Here is a 22869-nt window from a genome sequence, read left to right as displayed (position 1 = left end):
ACAGTTTTTATCGACTAATAGAAAAACAATTATCCAGGTCGACGTACTCGTTGTTCTGTAGTATTATTTATAAACTAATAAAGTAAATATAGATAATACTGAGCAAGTATATAGGTAACAGACAAATTAATCATATCTTTTTTATACAGTATATTATGCATTCAAATAAATAATTTTGAACTTCTATAATGATAATACTGATTCAAAAACTTTAGGTGAATATAGTAAGTTATATAGTAGAGGTACATAAGTGTATTGAAATTAAAGATATATAACAATAATAATATGAAAGTTTAATTTATGATATAGGTTAGGTTTTTTAACAATAATTGATCATTTTTAAATAACATTTATGTTACATACCTTTTGTATTATACTCTTCTAATTCATCTTAAATGTTGTTCAAAAAGTCATGACTCTTAGTTAAATTTAATTTAAAAGTCGCGATGTGTAATTTGGTGGATATGGTAAAGAAGACATTCACAGGTACATGGTTAAGTCGAAAATCTACCGTATTTCAAAAGAAAGATACAGAAAAAAATCCTTTTATTTATGAACTTCAATTATATTATGGTCATTTTACATTACTTGGTTTTAAACACTATATCTGGTAAATGGCGTCCTCCATTGTTGACATGACACATTAACGGAGCCTTTTTCACTGGTGGTTTTTTACCGGATCCTGTATTATCGAAGCTGGGCAAGTTGACTAATCTTTTTAACTGCAGGTTAAGTTCGGTTAATATAGAAAAATATCAGTTAAGTTTAAATTAAAAGTTACTTTTCTTTTTCCTTTTTAACTTGTGAGTTGTGACCTGTAACTTTTTAACTTTATCAGTAGATAGGGTTATTGTTAAACGATTGTAGGTAAATTTCATTAATTTTTAAGTATACCTACCTGCTATACCATTGATTATGAAATATAAATATGTAGAATACTCTTTTATAATCAATGCTAAAATGCAATTTATTAAAGCTAACTGCATCTGAAATCTCATTATTATAAATCTTTAAAAGTTTTCAATTTATTTGTATTATTAATTCTTGATAATTATAACATTTTTTTAATACCTAAGTGTTTATTGAAAAATTAATAAATTGGGTATCTAGCATTTATAGTGGGTAATGCACGTACACTTGTGCAAGTATACCTACACAAGCTGCCACTAGTATAGTAACTAAACAAATAAACTTTTATTGTTTTTAATGTGTCATTGAAGTATTAATATATTATTATTGGATATTAACTATATATTAACTTTTGAATCAATACACATTTATCGTAGAATGATTGACGATGTGAATAATTTCGTAAGTATATAGGCAATACTGCAATAGCATATTATACATTTATATATAATATATTAATATATTTAGAACAGACTAAATAACAATTATTAATTAAAAAAACATTTAACATGCAATAATAGTAATAATATATTGACAGATATATTTTATTATATTAATTAAAGACACAATTTATTTTATGTGAACGTACGATGCGCATAGCCCATGAAAATTGAAAATCAAAAATTGGTGTTAAGGAAGTTCATGGAGGAACAATCTAAATACCCGATCACATGATTGTCAGCTAGCGTTTATCATTTCTTCCAAGCACCAGGCGGAGTCACGATAGTCACGAGTCGGTAAAACTGGTGCTTCGCTCGTAACCTAAAAATCCTGTTGAAAACAAATAATTCTCTCTTTTGGCGTTCGTGAACTGCCCTCGTGTAAGAATCGCGTAGTCTTGTGGTAAGTAATTTCGAATTATTTTAATTATTGAACGGCATATTATTTACCTTTGTGTATGTTTTCCTGTTAAATATGCCGATCGAGGTGCTTCGTGAACGAAATTTACCAAAGACCGATTTATTCTTGCTGGAGTCCATACCTGTCGGTTTCCCAACTCTGTAAACGTGCCACGATATGATATAAGCCACGATATAAGTATCTTACGCTTATTCTCGGCAACAGTTGAGATCGAGTTCATTGTTCATTATTATAATAAAATTTTCTTGTGGCGTTTACAAAAAATTTCCGTGAATACTTGGCATTTTTCGTTCACGACGTCCTTGTGCATATGTGCGTGAAGTTTGACATATTATTAATATTGATATTCTATTTGACTTGTAATTTCAGCACAAATCGGCACGATGGGTAAAATAATGAAATCTGGTAAAATCGTGCTGGTGTTATCTGGTAGATACGCCGGCCGAAAAGCTGTCATAATGAAAACCTACGATGAAGGTACAGCGGAAAGACAATATGGTCACGCACTAGTGGCCGGTATAGATCGTTATCCTCGGAAAGTCACCAAACGCATGTCACAGGAAAAACTGAAAAAACGATCCAAAATCAAACCTTTCCTGAAAGTAAGACTTGTTATAACATATATTATAATTTTGCTACATCCTACTCGTGTGTATGATTAAATATTTTTTTTTTGACAGTTAATTGTTTGAATACATGGATAGTAAAAGACATTGATTCCTTATTGATTTTATATTTTATTTACCACTCATTTGGAAGGTTGATTGATATTAAATAATAATTAATAATGTGAAAAACACCGTGTGTCAGTACTAATGGCAAGTACTTTCATGTTATTACAATAACATGTATATCCTAATTGAAAATTTGAAATTGTCATTTTAGTAATACTCTGATTTATATTTTAAATATGCCTAAAAAAATTTTTTACTGAAGTTATCAAATTCATAATTGTATTCTACCTAGTTTAAAATATCTTCTGTTAAATTATCAATTTTTATTCAAACAAAAGTGATTATTATATAAATTCCATTTTTTAAAAGACATATTTAACAAATTTATACTTGAAAAGGCTTTATCTCAGTTTTGCAAACTTTTAACAAAACCAACTTACATTCAGTTAGATCAATTCTGTGCTGTTAGCTTTGACAAATATATATCTATCAATTTTCTTTTTAAAATATCAAAATCTTAGTTAAATAAGTTAGGTATGAGCATTTTTAATTTACTATGGTTTACATTCTCATAACTTGAATAATAAACCATGTATGAATGTAAACAATGATTTTACCTTAGAATTAAAATGACAATTCACTGTATACTGTATGGCCAAGGCCACTATCTATACCAAAATACATTAATTACATTAGCTCTTATATGTAAAGGGTTTTTCCCTTAATTGTATTAGTCTTGAAATGTAAGAAAAAAGTAGTTTTATGGGTAACAACACTCATAGTTATAGAATAAACACTATTTACAAATTTGTATATATTAACATTATTACCTTTATTCATTTCCATATTTTTCCAGGTGCTCAATTACAACCACCTTATGCCAACTAGATACTCTGTACAAGATGTAACAGTAGACAAGGTTTCACCTAAAGATTTAAAAGATCCAATGATTAAAAAGAAATACCGTTTCCAGACCCGAGTTAAATTTGAAGAGAAGTAAGATAATATTTTTAATTATATATTATGCCAAAGTTGTATTAAACAAATAACTTGATAAAATGATAGTATGCACTTTTAAATTTAAACAATCTTAAATTGAATTGTTTCTATTAAAGCAGTTTTAGCATGGGGATGTCTTGTCTTTAAGTATATTATGAAACAATTACAATGGCCTACTGTTCTATGACTTGGTCATTAATCATAGATTTTTATTATTTGAAATATGCTTGATTTATTTCTGAGTTATGGATCATTGTAATATTATTATAAACGTAACTATCTTTTGTTAATTTTGAAATCCATTACGTGCATGAGTGTCAAGTTTTCTATATTTTATGGAGTGCTGAAAATTTAAAATTCCGGAACTATTCCCTGTCTGTGTATATTATTTTTAAATCGTCTTCATTCAACTTTTCTCTTTAAAGATTAAATGTACCTATTTTTCTATTGACACTATTAAATTTGTTCTACATTTATGTATGAAATATGGGTACATAGACACAATGATGTCAAGTGTATGTCACAGCCATTCAATGATATTTTATATTATCATTGGTATAAATAAAAATTTTCAACAATTTTAGCTGGTCTTTTGCTTTGATCTAATATACTTATCTTCAATTATAATTTTTTAATGAATGCCATACTCTTAAAAGTTTTCTTTGTCTTACATAACATTAAAAATATTAAGTTTTAATCTCAAAATTTTGTTAGCTTTAAATGCTTAAATATTAAAATTGAGTTGACCTATTATCAAATTTTAAGGTAAAAACATAATATGTACCTATTCTTTTATTGGTTTTTGTAATATTTTAATTGTTCACCAAGTTATGAGTATAAAAAATATTAAAATTGAAATATACATTTTAATAATTAAAAAATGTAAATATTGTAGACTTTAAGTTTTATATTAAGTTTACTTACTATATTATTGTAACTGATAATATAAAATTGAAACTGGTAAACACAAATTTGCGGTTGTCTATTTGTAAGAAAAAGACAACAGGTGCTATGGCTGTGACATCCTTACAATACATTCTAACTGCTAAAATATGTGCAAGTTCTACCCATTTAAATTAATTAAAACTTCTTAAAAATATATAGTCAAAATAATTCTTTAGACATACCTTTTATAATGTAAATAATACCCTAACTTGATAATCACAATAAGAGAAGTTTTTAATATATTATTATAGTGTAAGACATAAAAAAACATTGTTAATGATATGCCTTCTAAATAAAATAATATGCAGAGTTTTGAAACATACCTTTAAGTTTTAAATATTTCTAGTACCTAGAAAACTTTAAAAAATGTCTATAGTTGTTTTCCTCTGAATTGATGTGAAATTATCTGATTTCAAAATTTAACTATACATATTTCAATCTAATATACAATTTCATAAACTGGTATGAATATAACGCTATTTTTCAAATTTCATTTAATCAAGTGTATTAATACATATAATTTAGTAGTAGATTAATCAACACTTTATTAATGTCTAATTATATTTTGTTCACAGATTCAAGTCTGGAAAGAACAAATGGTTCTTCCAAAAGTTAAGGTTCTAGTTGACATCATGTAAGATTTATCTCTTTTTATTGGATAATAAAAAAAAAAAAAAAATCTTAATCAATGTGTTATTATTTAATAAATTAAACCATCCTCCTCGATTATGTTGCTGAGACATATTACATGGTATCATTAAACTAAGTTTTGCTAAGATAACACAAACAAAAATTCAGATTTCAATACAGTGTGTTATTTTTTTGATGTTGTAGGCCAATGAATGTTTTATCCTGTTCTTTTCAATGTTCAATCATTTTATTAATTTTTAGTTCATATAGTTGAACATTGTACAAGCTTTAAGTTTGAGTTAAGAAATTGGTTTTCATAATTTTTGCTTTAAGTCATTAGGTATTATTCATCAGTCAACCATACCAAATGTCGTTATTGATCATTTTATGTATGAATTATCTAACGTCTTGAATATATCACCATGATAAGAAGATATTTTCTACAAGAACTTAAATAATCATCAATTCGTTATAAAGTTGAAGATACATTGTAAATCTATTTATTCCTGACATGACTACTCACTTTGTTATGCGTGCTTATACAAGTTAAATATTTTATTTTGGTATTGTTATTTAGTGAATATTTAGGTATATTAAAAATGCTTAGATTACAAACTGTATTTTTCTGTAATTTCCATAGTTCTATACCTATAAAAGATTAGTTAGTTCTCGAGGAATTAAGAATATATTTTTAATAGGTTTTAGTGAATTTAAATTGTTAACTTACTCTTAAGGACAGCATGCATTTTTAATTCATCATTTTAAAGTAGAATATTATTTTTGTAGTACTTTAATTTATAAAAATAAAGTTTTGGACAATGGTCTAAAAATATATTCAATTAATTGAATGAGCAAAGTAGTTAAGCTACACTGCTAAATATTGGTCCACTACACTGTATTAAAACCTAAGTTACTTGTCCAAAATTTGATTTTTAAATGGAATATGAAATAAAAAACTATGCTGTCTTTCTAAATGTAGTTTAATCCAAAATAATGAGTTACATTAAATGCATCATCTCATATTATTATATAGATTAAAAAAAAAAAACAGTGCTTTTGTCTCTAATTTAATTTTTACTATCCTCAAAACCACTGATATTAATTAATTGGGTATAATGTAAAAATGCTTGCATAATACACATGGGTATGATAATCAATAAGTATCGAAACTACTAACATAAATTGGAATGTAGAATTTGATTTTTGATTAATTTGGGATTAAAAGTATTTTACAGTTACAGCTAATTAATTTACACTACCCTAAATTTAAAAAAATCTATTTTAACATTTACACATGAATAATAGTTAATAAAATCGCTTACCGACATAAAGTAATAAAAATCTGTTATTATTATTATTTATTGTTATTACTTCAAACTGCTATATAAGATGTATTCACATTTAAAATGTGAAATGGTAGAGTAAAAGAATACTTGTGCAATTGACTTATGTTCATTAAAAACTATAGAGTATTTACTATGAACCTTGGCACACTTATCAAATCTTCGACCACAATGTAATGTTTCTTTGTGGATCAGTTAAAATTTTAAAAACAATATAAGCAAAACACATCAATTATTGTTAAAAAATAAATAATTTACAATTTTTGAATAGGTAATTAAAACAACAAAGACACAAATAATTGTAATTTGAGCAAAACAATATATTATGGAATAATAAAATGAAATACATGTTTATAAATTCGTTGGTTTTGAGATCAGAAATCAAGAGATTTCATGTTACAATCAAGTGGGTACTGGTTACTAACTATAGATTTAAATAAAAAAAATTAAGAACATAATCAGATCAATTAACAAAGAAAAACAATAATGGTATAATACTAATTAACAAAAAACACCAAATAAAAATATTACTTGAATAATAAACATTTTTATGTGAAGTATTAAACCACATTCAGTCCAAAGCAAATGTTATCTCTGAAGATTTTTTTGGTTTTTATTTTTAATATAATAATTTTCAACAGCCACATTTTTTTAAACACAGTAACATTGTGTTGCCTCTTGGCCTGAATGTACTTGCAAACTATAATTGTTACCCTTTAAATTATAAAGTATAACGATGATAAACCTAATTAAAAATTACTACTAAGATATTAGGTTTCATTTTGGATAGAATTTTAATTTAATATTTATTTATTAGAAAATTAATTGTAATCATGGGTGATTAGATATTTTAAAGTGGATACTCGGATGGCATACTTGAGCGCTAGATTTCTTAGCCCCTAATAAGAATTAAAAAGAAAAATTACGTCAATAGTGTCATTCAAATTCAGTTGTAATGCAAATTAAGCAATGTTTTTAGGGTCTGTATGTGTATTATTGTGCAGTTTAAAACATTCATCTGTATTCATTATTGTATGTTCATTTAGAAAAACATTTTAGTAAAAGAAAATATAATAAAATAGTCATTAAATTTGTTATTACCCCAACCACCGTAATTTTCAGATTATCAACATCTTACTGAATAGGTTCAATTTTAACACAAAATACACAACAATAATCTATCCAATTAACCATGACATTTGCAAAATTATAATATTGTTTAAGAAATATAGTATAATTAGGGAAATAAATTATTTTTAAAACATATGAACTTGAACTATAATTATATATATATAAAAAAAGCAAAAGCATTAACAACTTTTTGCGTCAAGGTTAATATGGGTATCATCTCTATACCTCCTCCCACCTCATGGTTACAATGCCTTAAAACCATGGCTATAGATAAACTATAGCTATATTTGTAAGTTAATAAATATAATATTTTTTCAATTATCTATAACTTTGCAAAAGATATGAAATTATTAAATTGTAAAAATAATATTTTATCCAAATAAAATAGATTATTTAAAAATTTTAATATTGACTAGTAATAAGTATTTGTCAATTTAACATTTTAAATTATTTTCATCAAGAAAGTTTATGTTTTAAAATAACATAAGTACAAATTTTAAGAAATAAAAATACAGTTGTGATGTATCCAATGCTAATCCAAAATATATTTTCACTCATGCTTACATCCTTGAGAACTGATTCTGGTGAACCATTGTAACAATATATCTACAAAACAATTATTTTAATACAATAAACTTTTATACATAATATACAATAATCATAACTAAGTAAATATTTAAAATCTTTTAAAACAAAAATAACCTTCAGTTATTTAAGGTATTGTATTATAATTTATAGTCAACTTAAAAGGATGCTACAACAAAATTTGCTAAATCTCTTTATCATAATATTAAGATATGTAACAGTCTTTTTAAAAATATTTTTAGGTTCAAAAAAATCTAAAATTGTTATAAATTTAATTATTAAATAATTGACATCTTTCAAAATGATATTAAACTATTCAAATACTTTAAGTAAATTCTTATAAAAATAACCAGTATAAACAAATAAACAATGGAAAAACTTATTGTTGTTGTAGACATTTTATACCATAAATAAATTTAAAAAAAAAATTATTGCACTAAACATTGAATATTTAACTTACTTCTGGACATGGCAATTCAGATCTTTTGAAGCCATAAATAGCATGTAAAATACCTTGCATAGAATGTTTTAACATGGATATATCATAAATCCAACTATATATTTTTGGTGTGTCATTAATACGTAACATAATGCCCGCAAATATTGTCAATGGTAAAATAATAGAAGATATAACAATAGTATTTATCTGCAATCAAAATAGTATACATAATGATTTACAGATTTATTTCAAATGTCGATCTTATATATAAAAATTAACTTACAAGAAAATTCTTAAATAAAATTGCAATCAACATGCCTGTTGCTTGAGACATCAAACCAGTTACAATCAACATTAAAAAAACCATTAAAAATCTAAATAATTCAAATGGCTGTCCAGTCATTAAATAAATCACGATACAAAATAGTCCTGTAGATATAATCTAAAATTACATAAAATAAAATAAAATTATTAAACAGAATAAAATGTTATATCACGCATTTTATAAGCTATATGTTTTTCTTAAACAGCATATAATTAAAAATTTTTTATAATATGCAAGTTTTGTACATATAAAGTAATTATTAATGAGTTAGTTTTAATTTTTTTTTCTTCTTTCTAAACATTATTTTTTAAGTTTAACAACTACAATTATTATTATTATTATTATTCTACAATTATGACAAAGAGTACTTTAATTTTCAAACAAAATTATTAAACCTTTAACAGAATAGATTTTTATGTAATTAATACCAATTCAATATTACTAATTATAATAAGCATATTATGGTAGGTATGTTAACTGTAAATTGTAATGTACATTATTACACGATAATTGACACGAACAGTTCATTGCTTTTTAAAATTTGAATGTTTGTTAATATAATAATGTTTTACTTTAATAATTTATATAAAAAAAATAATGAGTAGCAAACCTGTAAAGGTAGATCCATTAATGTCACACACGTGTAATATGAACGAAGTGAATACCACTGGTTGAAGTATTCTAATCGCATAAGTAATAACTCCATTGGGACTAAAATATTAATATTATGCATAAACAATTGTATTATTTATGTATTATAAAATAAAATTATACTCACATTTTATAGACATTGAGTAGGCAGATAAGTAAACAATTGTCATCATACTGAAGTATAACATTATTACATTATCCCTAGTGAATGAACCACTTTTGCCAATATTTAAATATACTGAACCAAACAGAAAACTCATTAAAAGAGGTACAAATATTCTAACTCTGATAAAGTCCTATAAAAATAAGAGAAATATATTTGATTTAGTATAATTATATAATATGATATAAATTATGTAGGAATAGAGACATCAATCAAAATAAATTATTTAATTAATAACTATATTAATACAAAAATGTAATCATTTGATTTATTCATTAGCCTTTTTGACTAGAATACCTCTTATTAAAGATGTAAAATACAAACACTGTCTCTAGATGAGATGATTAATGTTCTACTAATTAGTATTCGTAGTTCATTGAAAAACTTTGAGATGCATTTATGTCTAGAATAATTAGAACGATGACTTTGCATTTGAACACCTATTATGTATTAAACAACATATTCAATATTAATATGATAAAATAAAAATATAATATTAAATGTTTTTTTACTCACTGTTTTCAATACTTTTGTCGTTATTCCAATCATTTGATTTACCGTTATTGATATACTTTACTAGTGTTTCATTGTGATCACCGTATTCTCCAGAACTCACTTCAATGACTACAAGTTAAAAATAAAAATATTTTCAATAATATTGCTATACAGAATAAGATATATTGATAAAAACGAAAAGTTTAACATACCGAAATCTGCAGGATTATGATGTAAGGGACAGTGGAGACCAACAGATGATAGATAACTTATAAGTCTTGATGACTGTCCATGGTAAATGCATTGACCAGTGGGTGATAATATGTATAATGCATTAAACATTTCTAATTGAGAAGCAGATGCCTGATGAATAGTACATATAATTGTTTTACCACAATTGGCTAAGTCTCTTAACATAGATACCACACAATTAGCAGATACCACATCTAAACCTCTAAACAAAATTAATTATAATTTTAATAACAGTTAACATCAATAATTAATCATTTGCCAATATTTACGTTGTTGGTTCATCAAAAAACATCACTTTTGGATTACGTATTAATTCTACAGCAATAGACAGTCGACGACGTTCACCCCCAGACAATTTTCCTGCCAAAGTTTGTTCTTTTTCTGACAACTTTAAATTATCTAATATTCGTTTGATCTGAAAAATAAATTTAACATTAAAAGTCATATAAAATATCAAATTTTACCATAGCTTAGTATTAAAGTATTTTATAAAAATTAATTAAGTCTTAAGCTTTAACATTACAATTTTATATTTTGATTCATATATTTTATTGACTTAAATTTAAAAAAAAAAAAAGTTAATCAAATCTCATCTTGTTATTCTATTATTTCTTAACTATTACCCACCTATTTGTATTTTTTAAATTACTTTCATAATTACTAAGTAGGTACTAGGTATATACTATTTACCTAATACGCTAAACTACAATAGTTTTAGTTATTCATCACCTATAATATTTAAATTAGTAATTTAAATTTCTTACTAAGATTTTGTGGTAAACATCAAGTTGTATAGTACAGTTTCTAAGTTTAGAAGCTATTTCCATTGATTCTAAAACAGTAAGATGAGGTTGTAAATTATCTTCTTGCATTATATAACTCAATTCTTTTCTGAATTGTTTTTGATTGTGAGGTTGTCCATTAATAATTATATCTCCTTTGTAACCACATGTCCTATTAATAAATTAAAATTATAAAATTGATACTATATTAATTGACAAATAAATAATAAATTTGTTTGCTCATACTTATAACCAGAGATGAAATTCAACAGTGAAGACTTGCCAGATCCAGAACATCCAATTATAGCGCATGCTTGTTTCTTACGGAATGTACCACTGACATTTCTTAAAATATGTTTTTTCTCTAAAAACAACATAGAAATTTTTTTAATGTTTATCTTCTAAAGAGATTGGCTTCTGGCATTAACATTTTGGTTGAAAAAGAAAGCACAAATAAAATATACAATATAAATATCACAAAATAAAAAAAAAAAACTGAAAAAATGACTAGCTACTTAAGTAATCCTTCACATTGAGAGGGTAGAACCCATCAATTGTTTTCCTATTTATATAATTTGAATTACAAACCAATTGACAAATTGTGAAAATTAGTTGGATTAAAAAAATAATTTTTATCGGATCGTCATTTTTAATATATAATTGAATTATTTAAAATATTAAGTTATTATAAATTATGTGATATCATGTTCAGAACTATTTGTAATTAAATGTACCTAATTATTGTCTTATAATAATACGCAACAAATTATTACGATTACAATTAAATATTACACAAAGATTTAGAGATCACCCAGAAGACCTTGGACAACGTTAGCCAATATCGTTGTTGACGTCAATACCGCCTTGAATATCGTATTATTTTTCAAAAAATTTGGTACCTACATTATAATGTCAATTATCAGCCGGTATTCGGTAAATACCACAGGTAACTTACGGCGGCATCACATCATAATAATATCGTACCTATTCATAATCGGATAATATATCGGAAATCTATAGGTACCCAATCATTATCATCCAACCGTTAAACCGTTATTGCCATTTTAAAATTACGATTACAATGCAATAATAAAAATATTCTTATGATTTAATACGTTTATCACCATCACTGTCTGTATACCTGGACCGAGTATCCTGCCTGGAGTCCAGACGGATACCGAATACGAAACGTCCGAAAACTGTACGTCGATCCCTCCGCCGTCCGCCAACAAATTGTCACATTCGTCCATGTCGTCGACCGCGGACGTGCATCGACTACCAGTGCCGACTGCCGACTACTGTCGGACTGTTGTGTGTTACACGAACCAGCAAAGAATCGAACAATAATCAAAAGTCGACGATAACCGAACTATACACCAAACACGGTCTAGCACGGACCGTCGTCGCGCAGATACTTACGTTATTATCGTGACGTCGTTGTTTATTATTATTCAAGTGCTGCGCGCGCACTACGAAATAAAATTTGTTGTCAATTTTGTCATGTGCGCGAGGGTATGAGAGAAAATATAAAATAATAATTATTATTACTTACAAATAGTAAGTACCATATTATAATATCGTGCACGCCGTTTGTTGCGATCGTGCACAAGGTCGATTTTCGTTTCTCGTGTTTACTGTCGCTGACTAGTCGTTATTATTAATAATATTAATATTATTGTAATTATTATCATCGTATGCCTGCGACCGCACCATACGGTGCGTGGGTGGCATTCGACGGTAGTCGTCGTCGCAATCGTGGTAGAAGGGTGATGATTGGTGGGTGGATGGGTGGGTGAGGGACGGGCTGCTGTATACGCCGAGCGATAATACGCGGCTGCCGATATGGCGATATACGATAGAACGTGATGAGATGCGGAAACGAGCGGCTCGGCTCTTTTTATAGCTCCGAAAACGACGTCCAAGGCCGGAATGCATAACACGCAGATTGTAATACTCCGAAGACTTAAATATTATGATCGTTTCAAAAAGATGAGCCCCTTTTAAATTAAAATACACTTGAACCTATTTCGATTATTAAAATTACAAAAATTTTTGTAACGATTTATTATTAAAAGCATTGATTAAATTCTCCCCACAGATTTTACCCTGAAAATATGCTCGTTAATATTAGATTTCTAATTATTTCATTATGTAACATGGGTACCTACTTGACAGGGACCATAATATTTAGTTAATTTAAGGATTAATTCAAATGTTAGTTCATAAATACCTATTGTAATTGTTATTTGTTTGTGAGATACTCATAATTTTAGTACTTCCTAAAATATAGATCTAGTTGTACTATAATATTTTAATTTTGTAAAAAATTAATTATAAACAATTACAATTGTTAACTTCGAACGTATTATTAAATGTTAAAGAATACTGATAAGCGATGATTAATGTAATAAGTTCTAAATGATCATAAATCATAATTCATATTTATTGTTTGTATAGTATATAGTCTGTACTCTAGTAGAAACTAATTTATATTTTCTAAAGCTAAATAACCTATTGGCTTTTAATTGCTTATTATTATCGACGATATATTTATTAGCTGTTATTCTTATTCTTTATTAATTAAAAATTGACACATATTTAATATACATCATACGTAGTTTACATGATTATAAATGTTATTATATATAGTTAAAACGACATACCTAGTACCTACTAGGGCATTTTCCCCTCAGAATTAAACAAATAAAACATAATATAAATATATGCTTAAAAAATATCTAATTTTTTTTTTTACTTATTCATAATTACTCCTATTACCTAAATGGCTAAATTCAATACTTTGTTTTTAAAAAAATTATGTTTTTTCCGATTTTTTTAATTTCAGTCTTCGCTTTTTATAAACAAAATATACCAAGTTGATTCGTCTTGCCTGGTGATTTATCAATAAATATTCCCTTGTGTGACTGCATTATCACAAAGTATTTATATTTTGAAGATAATTAAATATTCAACGAATACCTATTGGCTATTAATTATTATACTTACCCCGTACTCGAATCCGAATGCATGTATTATAGTGGCGCAACTGTAAGGGGTAACAAGGGCATACCCCATCTAGGAAAGTGCTTCATTAAATATTGTATATTGCTATAAGATTACTCTTGGATTTTTTTTGTACCTACATTTTTAGCAAAGTATTTAATATTTCGTACTTCCTCTGAAAATGTTCCCAAGATATGCTATTTTACAAATGTTATACGGATGGTTGGGAAGGGGATTACATTTTAGATGAATAGTATACAGTATTATATTATGCATTATATTATAAATTTAAACAAGAACTAATTAGGGTATACTCTCATTATTATAATATATTATAATATATATTAATATTATTTATGAATTAGAATAATTACACTATTATACTTAATCAATTGTATTTTTTATATTGGAACCTACCAACTAAAAAATAAAAATGGAATAAAATATCAATAATATTTTTGCTCCGATAGTATTTTCCATTTGTTGGTAGAATAGTCTATTAAATATATATATATATATATACATACCCTTTTTACAGGGTATGTATTCTATGTAGTTCACTATGCACTACTTTTTTGTAGTACCTATACGTTATTGTAATGTTGTACAGATGTATGTTATGTGTTTCAATGTTTGTATGTATAGTACAGTAAACACTGAACATCACGACCTAATTTAATACCAGCAGGCAACAAAAAATATAATTTATTTAAATATATTGAGTATATACTATTGTCAAAAACTGCAGGAACATATTTTAAAAATACAAATCATAGAAGTATAAATTAATAAGTAATCTTTTCTACATAGAAGTGCCTAATTAGTATTTATACCTATAGACTAAACATTCTGCAGATAACTTGATGATTTTATAATATGCGTTTAATATGCAGGTCTAGCCGTCTAAGGAAACGCTTTAGGTTAATGTTCTAAAAAACAAGAAAAATAAGATTTAATGCACTAATAACAACATAATTTTTTTAAAAAAATGCTTTTAAAATTATTTTTTACTTTGAAAAAATTCGTTTGATTATATTTATATAAATTCTTATTCTTAGGTATTATTGTAATTGTATTAATTATTTGTATCATTTTTATCATCTTCTAGTTTTTCTAACTTCTTTTTACTCTGAAAATTATTTTCAAAAACATGAATATACAGTTATTTCTGTTGTATGTATAATATGTATAAATATATGTGTATACCGCTACGATGTACCTTGGTGTCTACACGTTTCAACAATTTCAATATTCATCTGGCGTCATATTTATTTGATCGATAAATACATAATAAATATTTATTTTTATTCTTTTAGAATGAATGTTAAATAATATATTTTTATCGAATTTTATTCATCCCAATATAAAAATGACTAAAAAACATAAAAATGCACTAAAAATATAAAAAAAATGGAAAATTAAAGTTACATTTTTTAATTACTTGATGTATGGAAATATGGAATGAACTTTTTTTATGGAAAGCAATGTTTTCGAACATTCAGAAAAAATTCTGTCTCGTAATTACCTATAACTTATAAATTATTTTGAAATTATAAGGTAAATTGTATAAATAAGTTAAATAATAATTTTCATAAGTTAAAAAAATAAATGAAAAAAGCATTTTTTTTTTTAGGTAACATTCATTATGCGTTATATCTCTGGAAACAGTCTGGATAATAATTTTTTTTTAAACATAATAATTTCAACTCTATAAACAAGTTAACTCGTAAAAATCTATATTAACTACCTCTAATTTAAAAATGTAGGCGGTAGGCCTTAGTTTTAACAATTATACGTCATTATGTCATTTTTTTTTACTACTGTACAGTAGTATAATATTATAAATTATATAATAGTTATATAATGACGATAATGTGACACATCATTTATTTACTTATAGTATATAGTACCTACATGCTTCATTCCATATTTCTGTCTCTATTTATACCAAATACCAATGTATATGATTATTTATTGCTTTCTTTGTTTTTTGAGGAGTTCTTGGTTTTTTGTCATTTTTAACGGTTTTATACAATTGGTGAAAGTGATTTAAGGGTCGATCAGGGGCATAATTTCAATGAAATAACTTATAGGGGCGCTAAAGCGCTCTTCTATTTTTGTATGATGTTATCTTATGATTATAGATATCTGTTACTATTAAAATCTAAATTAATATGAAACAATTTGGGAATACCAATTTCAAAATTGAGAGTGCTAAGCACACCTAAGCCTTCCAAATCGTATTTATAGGGTCGAAGTAATATTATAGACGCTTTCTACTCTATGACTATAAAAAAAAAACGCTAGACACTAGACGCTAGGTCTTAAATTTATTCAAAATAAGAATGATGCTAAAAACAAATTGACAGAAATCCATAAAATATATCTGTCGAAAGAAGAATGTCAAACAAATTTCGTCAACATTTTAAGAATAGTGTGTGTCGAGTTTTAAAAAAATGTTGATAACTATACTGCTGTCTGTTACAACAGTATAACTTATATAGACACTAAAACTCAGCTTTTGAGAATTTTTCTAAATTAAAAAATAAACACTAGCCATATAATAGGTATCAGAGCTTCAAGTAAATCATTAATACAAATTTTACCAACAAAACAAAACTGGCTTACTACTTAAAAGTTAGAAGACTTATTTAAAAGTACAACTTTTCTATAAATATATTCAATTCTAGCCACCTAAGTTTAAACCCGACGAAGCGAGGTTCACTGTTAATATTTTAGTAAACGTTGATAATAATACATAATAATATAATATCCACACGTATAATTAGTGTTGTATTATTATAGTACTATATAATATAACGTATATTATACGTTCTAGAGTAGACCATCTATTAGCTGTACGCTTGTACGTCATAATATTGTAGTAATACTAGTCACAATGTACTCATAATTTAACATTAATAACGTTCTAACTTAATTCGTATTCCGTGGTTAACTGCAACGTATAATAAAAATAACAACTCGACAACGTCCTCCAAATATTAATTATTATCGTCATGATGTATACAATTTTTATTAAATAATATATTATTTATTACTATAATTTATAATTGATATGATATTTATAATTTTTTTACGACAGCGTGGACTGTTGCCAAATAGGCAATAGCAGCAGAGACGTATTTTATAATAGGTACAAACATAATTATTAGTAATAACTAATATTATGCTTTAAATAGTTTATAAAGTAGAAATAGATATAAATTAGTGAACAAGAGAAAATCTTTTTAGAAAACTAGAACTTGGATCGAGTTAATAGGTAGGTACCAAATATTATTATAATTTACGATCTATTATAGGTATCGAATTCGTAGGTATATTTTATAGTTGAACCAAGATTTAAAATAATTTTAATGAATTATTATACCATGTATTACACCTAATTAGTTAGAAACTTAGATTCACAGATATAGATAATTATCTGTATCTGTGCCTAAAAGTGTCAACCCCCTGATTATAGTAACAGATGTTAGCTTGGTCACACTGACAGTGCGACAGGGGTACTTAACTACTGTACAACTATATCCATATATCATGTATATCATATCATATATATATGTATAACTACAGGGACACATGATAGCGCGAGACCGTTTAATACTTTTATTTTTCATCACGATGTAGAGAAGAAATTTCTCTACCTCGTGTTTTTCATGCAGTCAGTTTTGTGCCGTAAGGCGTTATGTTATTGACGTTTTTGTGCGTTAGCGGCCTAGGTTAGCTCCGCGTGTTTAGCCGTCCGAACCGTTTTATTTTTATTTTTATTTTGTTCGTTTTGTTAATGTTACATCTAATATATATCGTTATTAATTTTGTCATGAATCTAAGATAGTTACACATATTATGTTGGCTTCAAGGTGTTCTACAAAAAACGAGCTATGGTCTACTAAGTCTATGGGATAGCGTCGGTCACCGCTTATCAGAATGAGCGGTAGTCAAACGCCTCCCGACGAAAACCAAACGTCGGTTAAGGCATCGACATATAATGAGTTGATACAATTAACGTATACTCTCCGCGAACAGCTGCGTACGTAAGCTTCGCGCGAGACGACGCCGACACAAGTCGCACAGCCGTGCACGCGATTCGATTATCGTGCGTTGCTTGGTGTAGACTGTACAGTTACCTATATTTATCGGTCGAGAAACCAACTTTGCTGCAGACGATTGGATTATTTCTGTAGCGGGAGTTGCGGATTTGAATGGTTGGGACTACATGCAACGCTTGTACTTTGTCAGAGCTCATGTTTCTGGTGCTGTCAGGAGCTGGTTTCTATCACAGAAGTTCACCGACTGGCCCGATTTCGAACAGAAATTTTGTGAAGCATTCCTACAAGAGCAGTTAACGTTCGGCGTTCATAGTAATAAGTTTTGCAGCATTAAATCTAGAAACTACATAAAATCAACATGACCAGATTCGGTGAAGGAGGAAAAGGAGGCGCCCAACGTCATCGTAAAGTGTTGTGTGATAACATCCAGAGAATCGCCAAGCACGCCATCCGTCGATTAATGGAGGTGTGAAATGTATCTCTGGTTTGATCTATGAAGAGATCCGTGGAGTTTTAAAAGTATTCCTGGAGAACGTGATCCGTGATGCAGTCACCTACACCGAACATGCCAAGAGGAAGACCGTCACCGCCATGGACGTCTTCTACGCTATGAAATGTCAAGGACGTACCTTGTACAGTTTCGGAGGTTAAGTAGTACCACAATACACACACACTTAACACTTAAAAATAAAAAAAATAAAAATTGTTCCCCCTGCTAGGGCACCAAGTTGTTAGTCAACATTGGGCATTGAGTTCGGCGGTGTGACTGTTTGAGCATTGAGCCTTTGGTAGTCAATACAAAGTCGTTTGTCGCCCGTTGATTTATTCACAAGTAGTACTATAAGACCGCAGATAATACCGGCTGTAATAACTAATAATATAATAAAACACAAATATAAAATAGTTAAAATAATTTATTTACACAAAACTTGGAAGGATGGACACGAAGACGCTCACTGTACGACGTTCGATCGATTACTGATTATATAATATTAATTATAATGATAAATACTGAAATAACAATATTATATGTGACTTAGGTATATATTTTATATCTTACATTCGCCCCCAAAAAACAAATATATTTAAATTATTATATATATATTTTTTTTTAACATGAAATTATAATAGAAGCTGATAATAATGTTATTATATGAATAGAAAAATTTAAAAAAATGTGCATTTATATTGCATGAACAAAAATATATTTGAATTATAAACAATTAATAAACTAACAATTACAAACTTAACAATCTTAGTTTAAAACATATTTATTGAGCCAATGTGGTGTTTTTTTAGTTTTGTTTGATTGTCTGACTGATGGAATTGATTGATGATTCGTTATAGGTTCTTCATCTACTTGTGGATATGTTTCATCATCAAGATGTTGATATGGTTCTTCTAAATTGGGCCGATTATGATATGTCTTGAGGGATTGTATATGTACTACTTTCTCATCTTTTGAGTTAGTTGAGTTAGGCTTAATTATATGGTACTAAACTGTACCAACTGGTTTGACAACTGTATATGGATCTTTATACTTAGAAGATAACTTGTTGTCTGAGGCTTGGTGCCATTCATATCAAACCAAGTCACCTGTTTTGAATGTATGATGTTGCTTGCGTTTGTCAAAAATGTTTTTTATTAACAATATGAGTTTGTTTTAAATTATTTACTGCGATTGATTGAGCTTCATTCATTTCATTTATTTGATATAAATGTGATATGTCTTCTGTAACTGTGCCAAGTTGAATTCCTGCACTAGGTATGCATAGTTAAAAACCGTGTAATAAATAGAAATGAGAGAATTGAGTAGAACTTTATTTTGCTGAATTAATTGTCAGTAGGTATGAGATATAGTAAACGTTGGTTCCAGACATTTGTAAATTCTAAGGCAAATTTAGATAGGACAGCTAGTGTTGTTGCATTTTCTCGTTCAATTAACCCATTTGCTTGAGGTGTGTACAGTGGTATAAAAGAATGTGTTATACCATACCTGCTAAGGAATGTGTTAAGTTTCTGACTAGAAAATGATGTTGCATTGTCTGAGATATAAGTCAACGGTCCATAATGATAAATTAAATCATTTTCGATGGTGTGAGTTATAAAAATCTATTGCTGTTGTGCAAGTTTGTTTAGCCAATAAATATCTTGTGGCATGACAAATATGTGTAAGTATATAAAAATTACCAGCTTTTGTTACGGGTAAAGATAGGTGATCCGAAGAAACTATTTCGAATGGAGTGATTGGTAATGTTCGCTCTCCCAGCATACCATATTACCATATGTAAGAGTAGTGCATCGATTGATCTGTTGACAAGTCTCACAACTCTTGATCTACAACCTAGTGTGATAACGCATTGTGCTCTACCAATATCATGAACGAATTTTGGCTAACGTTTTAACATCGTCAAAATGTCCAGAGTCATCATAGTTTGAGTACGGATTGCCTGACTGAAAATATCACAATTTTCGCATGTTCACAGCCATGTTCTTTAAAAATGAAAACAGGAATTTCATTTTCATATCTATACATTTCTTTATATTGTTTACATTAATTGTCCTGTTTGTTACTGATGAGCTTCTTGGCTACTTGTTAGCAAAATGGATCTGTAATTTGTGCTATTAAAATACGGCTGTTTGGTAATGTGAAAACTGCTAAACAAACTTTAGTTACATTGTTTGTGTTATCTTCTTGGTTATCATCTATAGGATATCTTGATAGACGGTCTGCAATTTTGTTAAGTCGTCCAGCTCGATATACTGGTTCCTTATTCAATGCAGCATCGAGATGCTCTACTAAATACTACGTCTTACCGCGTACTTAACGTTTTGCTAAGATTTTGTAATTAATTCTGCAAAATCTAGTTGTTTTACTGATTCCCGCCTATTTTCAGTGTTATGGTACCCGATCCATTTTAGAAAGTATTCCGTCTTACTGCGTATTTAACGCTTTGCTAAGATTTTTTCGACGGAATATCGTTCGTATCGTTCCGATTCGGAAGTAGAATCTACGCGTATGTTCATGAATTTGCGATTCATATTGTAGAATTCAAATAACAACAAAAACAATGTACGACGTCGGGAAATTCGATGAGAGGGCGTGATCCAAGAGCGTGTTTCATTGAAGGGACCTTTAAGACACGCCAAAGTCTCACCTTTTTATAAAAGTAATCGCCTAAATGCTCGTCTAAACCCAGATTACGTAGATTGAGGTCATTCCTTAGTTCGTACAATCTGGTTTTTTTCTTTGTTTTTTTGTCTCAATGTCTTCAAATTTTGTAATTAATTCTGCAAAATCTAGTTGTTTTACTGATTCCCGCCTATTTTCAGTGTTATAGTACCCGATCCACTTTAAAAAGTATTCTGTCTTACCGCGTATTTAACGCTTTGCTAAGATTTTTTCGACGGAATATCGTTCGTATCGTTCCGATTCGGAAGTAGAATCTACGCGTATGTTCATGAATTTGCGACTCATATTGTAGAATTCAAACAACAAAAAAAACAATGTACGACGTCGGGAAATTCGATGAGAGGGCGTGATCCAAGAGCGTGTTTCATTGAAGGGATCTTTAAGACACGCCAAAGTCTCACCTTTTCATAAAAGTAATCGCCTAAATGCTCGTCTAAACCCAGATTACGTAGATTGAGGTCATTCCTTAGTTCGTACAATCTGGTTTTTTTTCTTTTTTTTTTTTTTGTCTCAATGTCTTCAAATTTTGTAATTAATTCTGCAAAATCTAGTTGTTTTACTGATTCCCGCCTATTTTCAGTGTTATGGTACCCGATCCACTTTAAAAAGTATTCTGTCTTACCGCGTATTTAACGCTTTGCTAAGATTTTTTCGACGGAATATCGTTCGTATCGTTCCGATTCGAAAGTAGAATCTACGCGTATGTTCATGAATTTGCGACTCATATTGTAGAATTCAAACAACAAAAAAAAAAATGTACGACGTCGGGAAATTCGATGAGAGGGCGTGATCCAAGAGCGTGTTTCATTGAAGGGATCTTTAAGACACGCCAAAGTCTCACCTTTTCATAAAAGTAATCGCCTAAATGCTCGTCTAAACCCAGATTACGTAGATTGAGGTCATTCCTTAGTTCGTACAATCTGGTTTTTTTTCTTTTTTTTTTTTTTGTCTCAATGTCTTCAAATTTTGTAATTAATTCTGCAAAATCTAGTTGTTTTACTGATTCCCGCCTATTTTCAGTGTTATGGTACCCGATCCACTTTAAAAAGTATTCTGTCTTACCGCGTATTTAACGCTTTGCTAAGATTTTTTCGACGGAATATCGTTCGTATCGTTCCGATTCGAAAGTAGAATCTACGCGTATGTTCATGAATTTGCGACTCATATTGTAGAATTCAAACAACAAAAAAAACAATGTACGACGTCGGGAAATTCGATGAGAGGGCGGGATCCAAGAGCGTATTTCATTAAATTTGTAATGGGTAAATTTTAGTAATTACCTAATTCAAATATTTATCAAATAAATATTATGTTAATAATAACATGTTATAAAGTATAAAATATAATCATTCTAAAAAAAATGTATGTAAAATTAAGTATATTAAATTTAATATAATTATGCATAAATATTAAGTATAAGTT

At 28.0% G+C, this 22869-nt stretch overlaps 2 protein-coding genes and 1 pseudogene across 3 annotated transcripts; 2 read left to right on the top strand and 1 right to left on the bottom strand.

The window, feature by feature from the left end:
* The first annotated feature begins 1598 nt into the window (after nucleotides 1-1598).
* Nucleotides 1599-5073, top strand: LOC114132414 (60S ribosomal protein L27). Its single transcript, XM_027997870.2, has 4 exons — nucleotides 1599-1752; nucleotides 2140-2372; nucleotides 3301-3440; nucleotides 4964-5073. The coding sequence occupies exons 2-4, from the start codon at nucleotides 2154-2156 to the stop codon at nucleotides 5010-5012; spliced, it is 408 nt and encodes a 135-aa protein (XP_027853671.1). The 5' UTR covers nucleotides 1599-1752; nucleotides 2140-2153; the 3' UTR covers nucleotides 5013-5073.
* Nucleotides 5074-6660: 1587 nt separating this feature from the next.
* LOC114132413 (ATP-binding cassette subfamily G member 4-like) lies at nucleotides 6661-12936 on the bottom strand. Of its 2 annotated transcripts, none has more exons than XM_027997869.2 (12): nucleotides 12326-12936; nucleotides 11431-11548; nucleotides 11167-11356; nucleotides 10672-10817; nucleotides 10363-10604; nucleotides 10172-10279; nucleotides 9980-10095; nucleotides 9620-9788; nucleotides 9452-9552; nucleotides 8800-8958; nucleotides 8538-8723; nucleotides 6661-8098 (listed from the first exon to the last, which is right to left on the bottom strand). In XM_027997869.2, the coding sequence occupies exons 1-12, from the start codon at nucleotides 12432-12434 to the stop codon at nucleotides 7949-7951; spliced, it is 1794 nt and encodes a 597-aa protein (XP_027853670.1). In that variant the 5' UTR covers nucleotides 12435-12936; the 3' UTR covers nucleotides 6661-7948. The 2 variants fall into 2 exon arrangements, with proteins under 2 accessions (XP_027853670.1, XP_050059658.1); XM_050203701.1 differs by lacking the exon at nucleotides 12326-12936 and adding an exon at nucleotides 11919-11937.
* Nucleotides 12937-17769: 4833 nt separating this feature from the next.
* Nucleotides 17770-21449, top strand: LOC114132432 (histone H4-like; annotated as a pseudogene).
* The last annotated feature ends 1420 nt before the right edge of the window (nucleotides 21450-22869 follow it).

The sequence above is a fragment of the Aphis gossypii genome, chromosome 1 (assembly GCF_020184175.1).
Source record: "Aphis gossypii isolate Hap1 chromosome 1, ASM2018417v2, whole genome shotgun sequence".
In the NCBI taxonomy this organism is placed as follows: Eukaryota; Metazoa; Arthropoda; class Insecta; order Hemiptera; family Aphididae; genus Aphis; species Aphis gossypii.
Note: the sequence above shows the minus strand (reverse complement) of the source record. Positions and strands in the feature narration are given on the sequence as shown.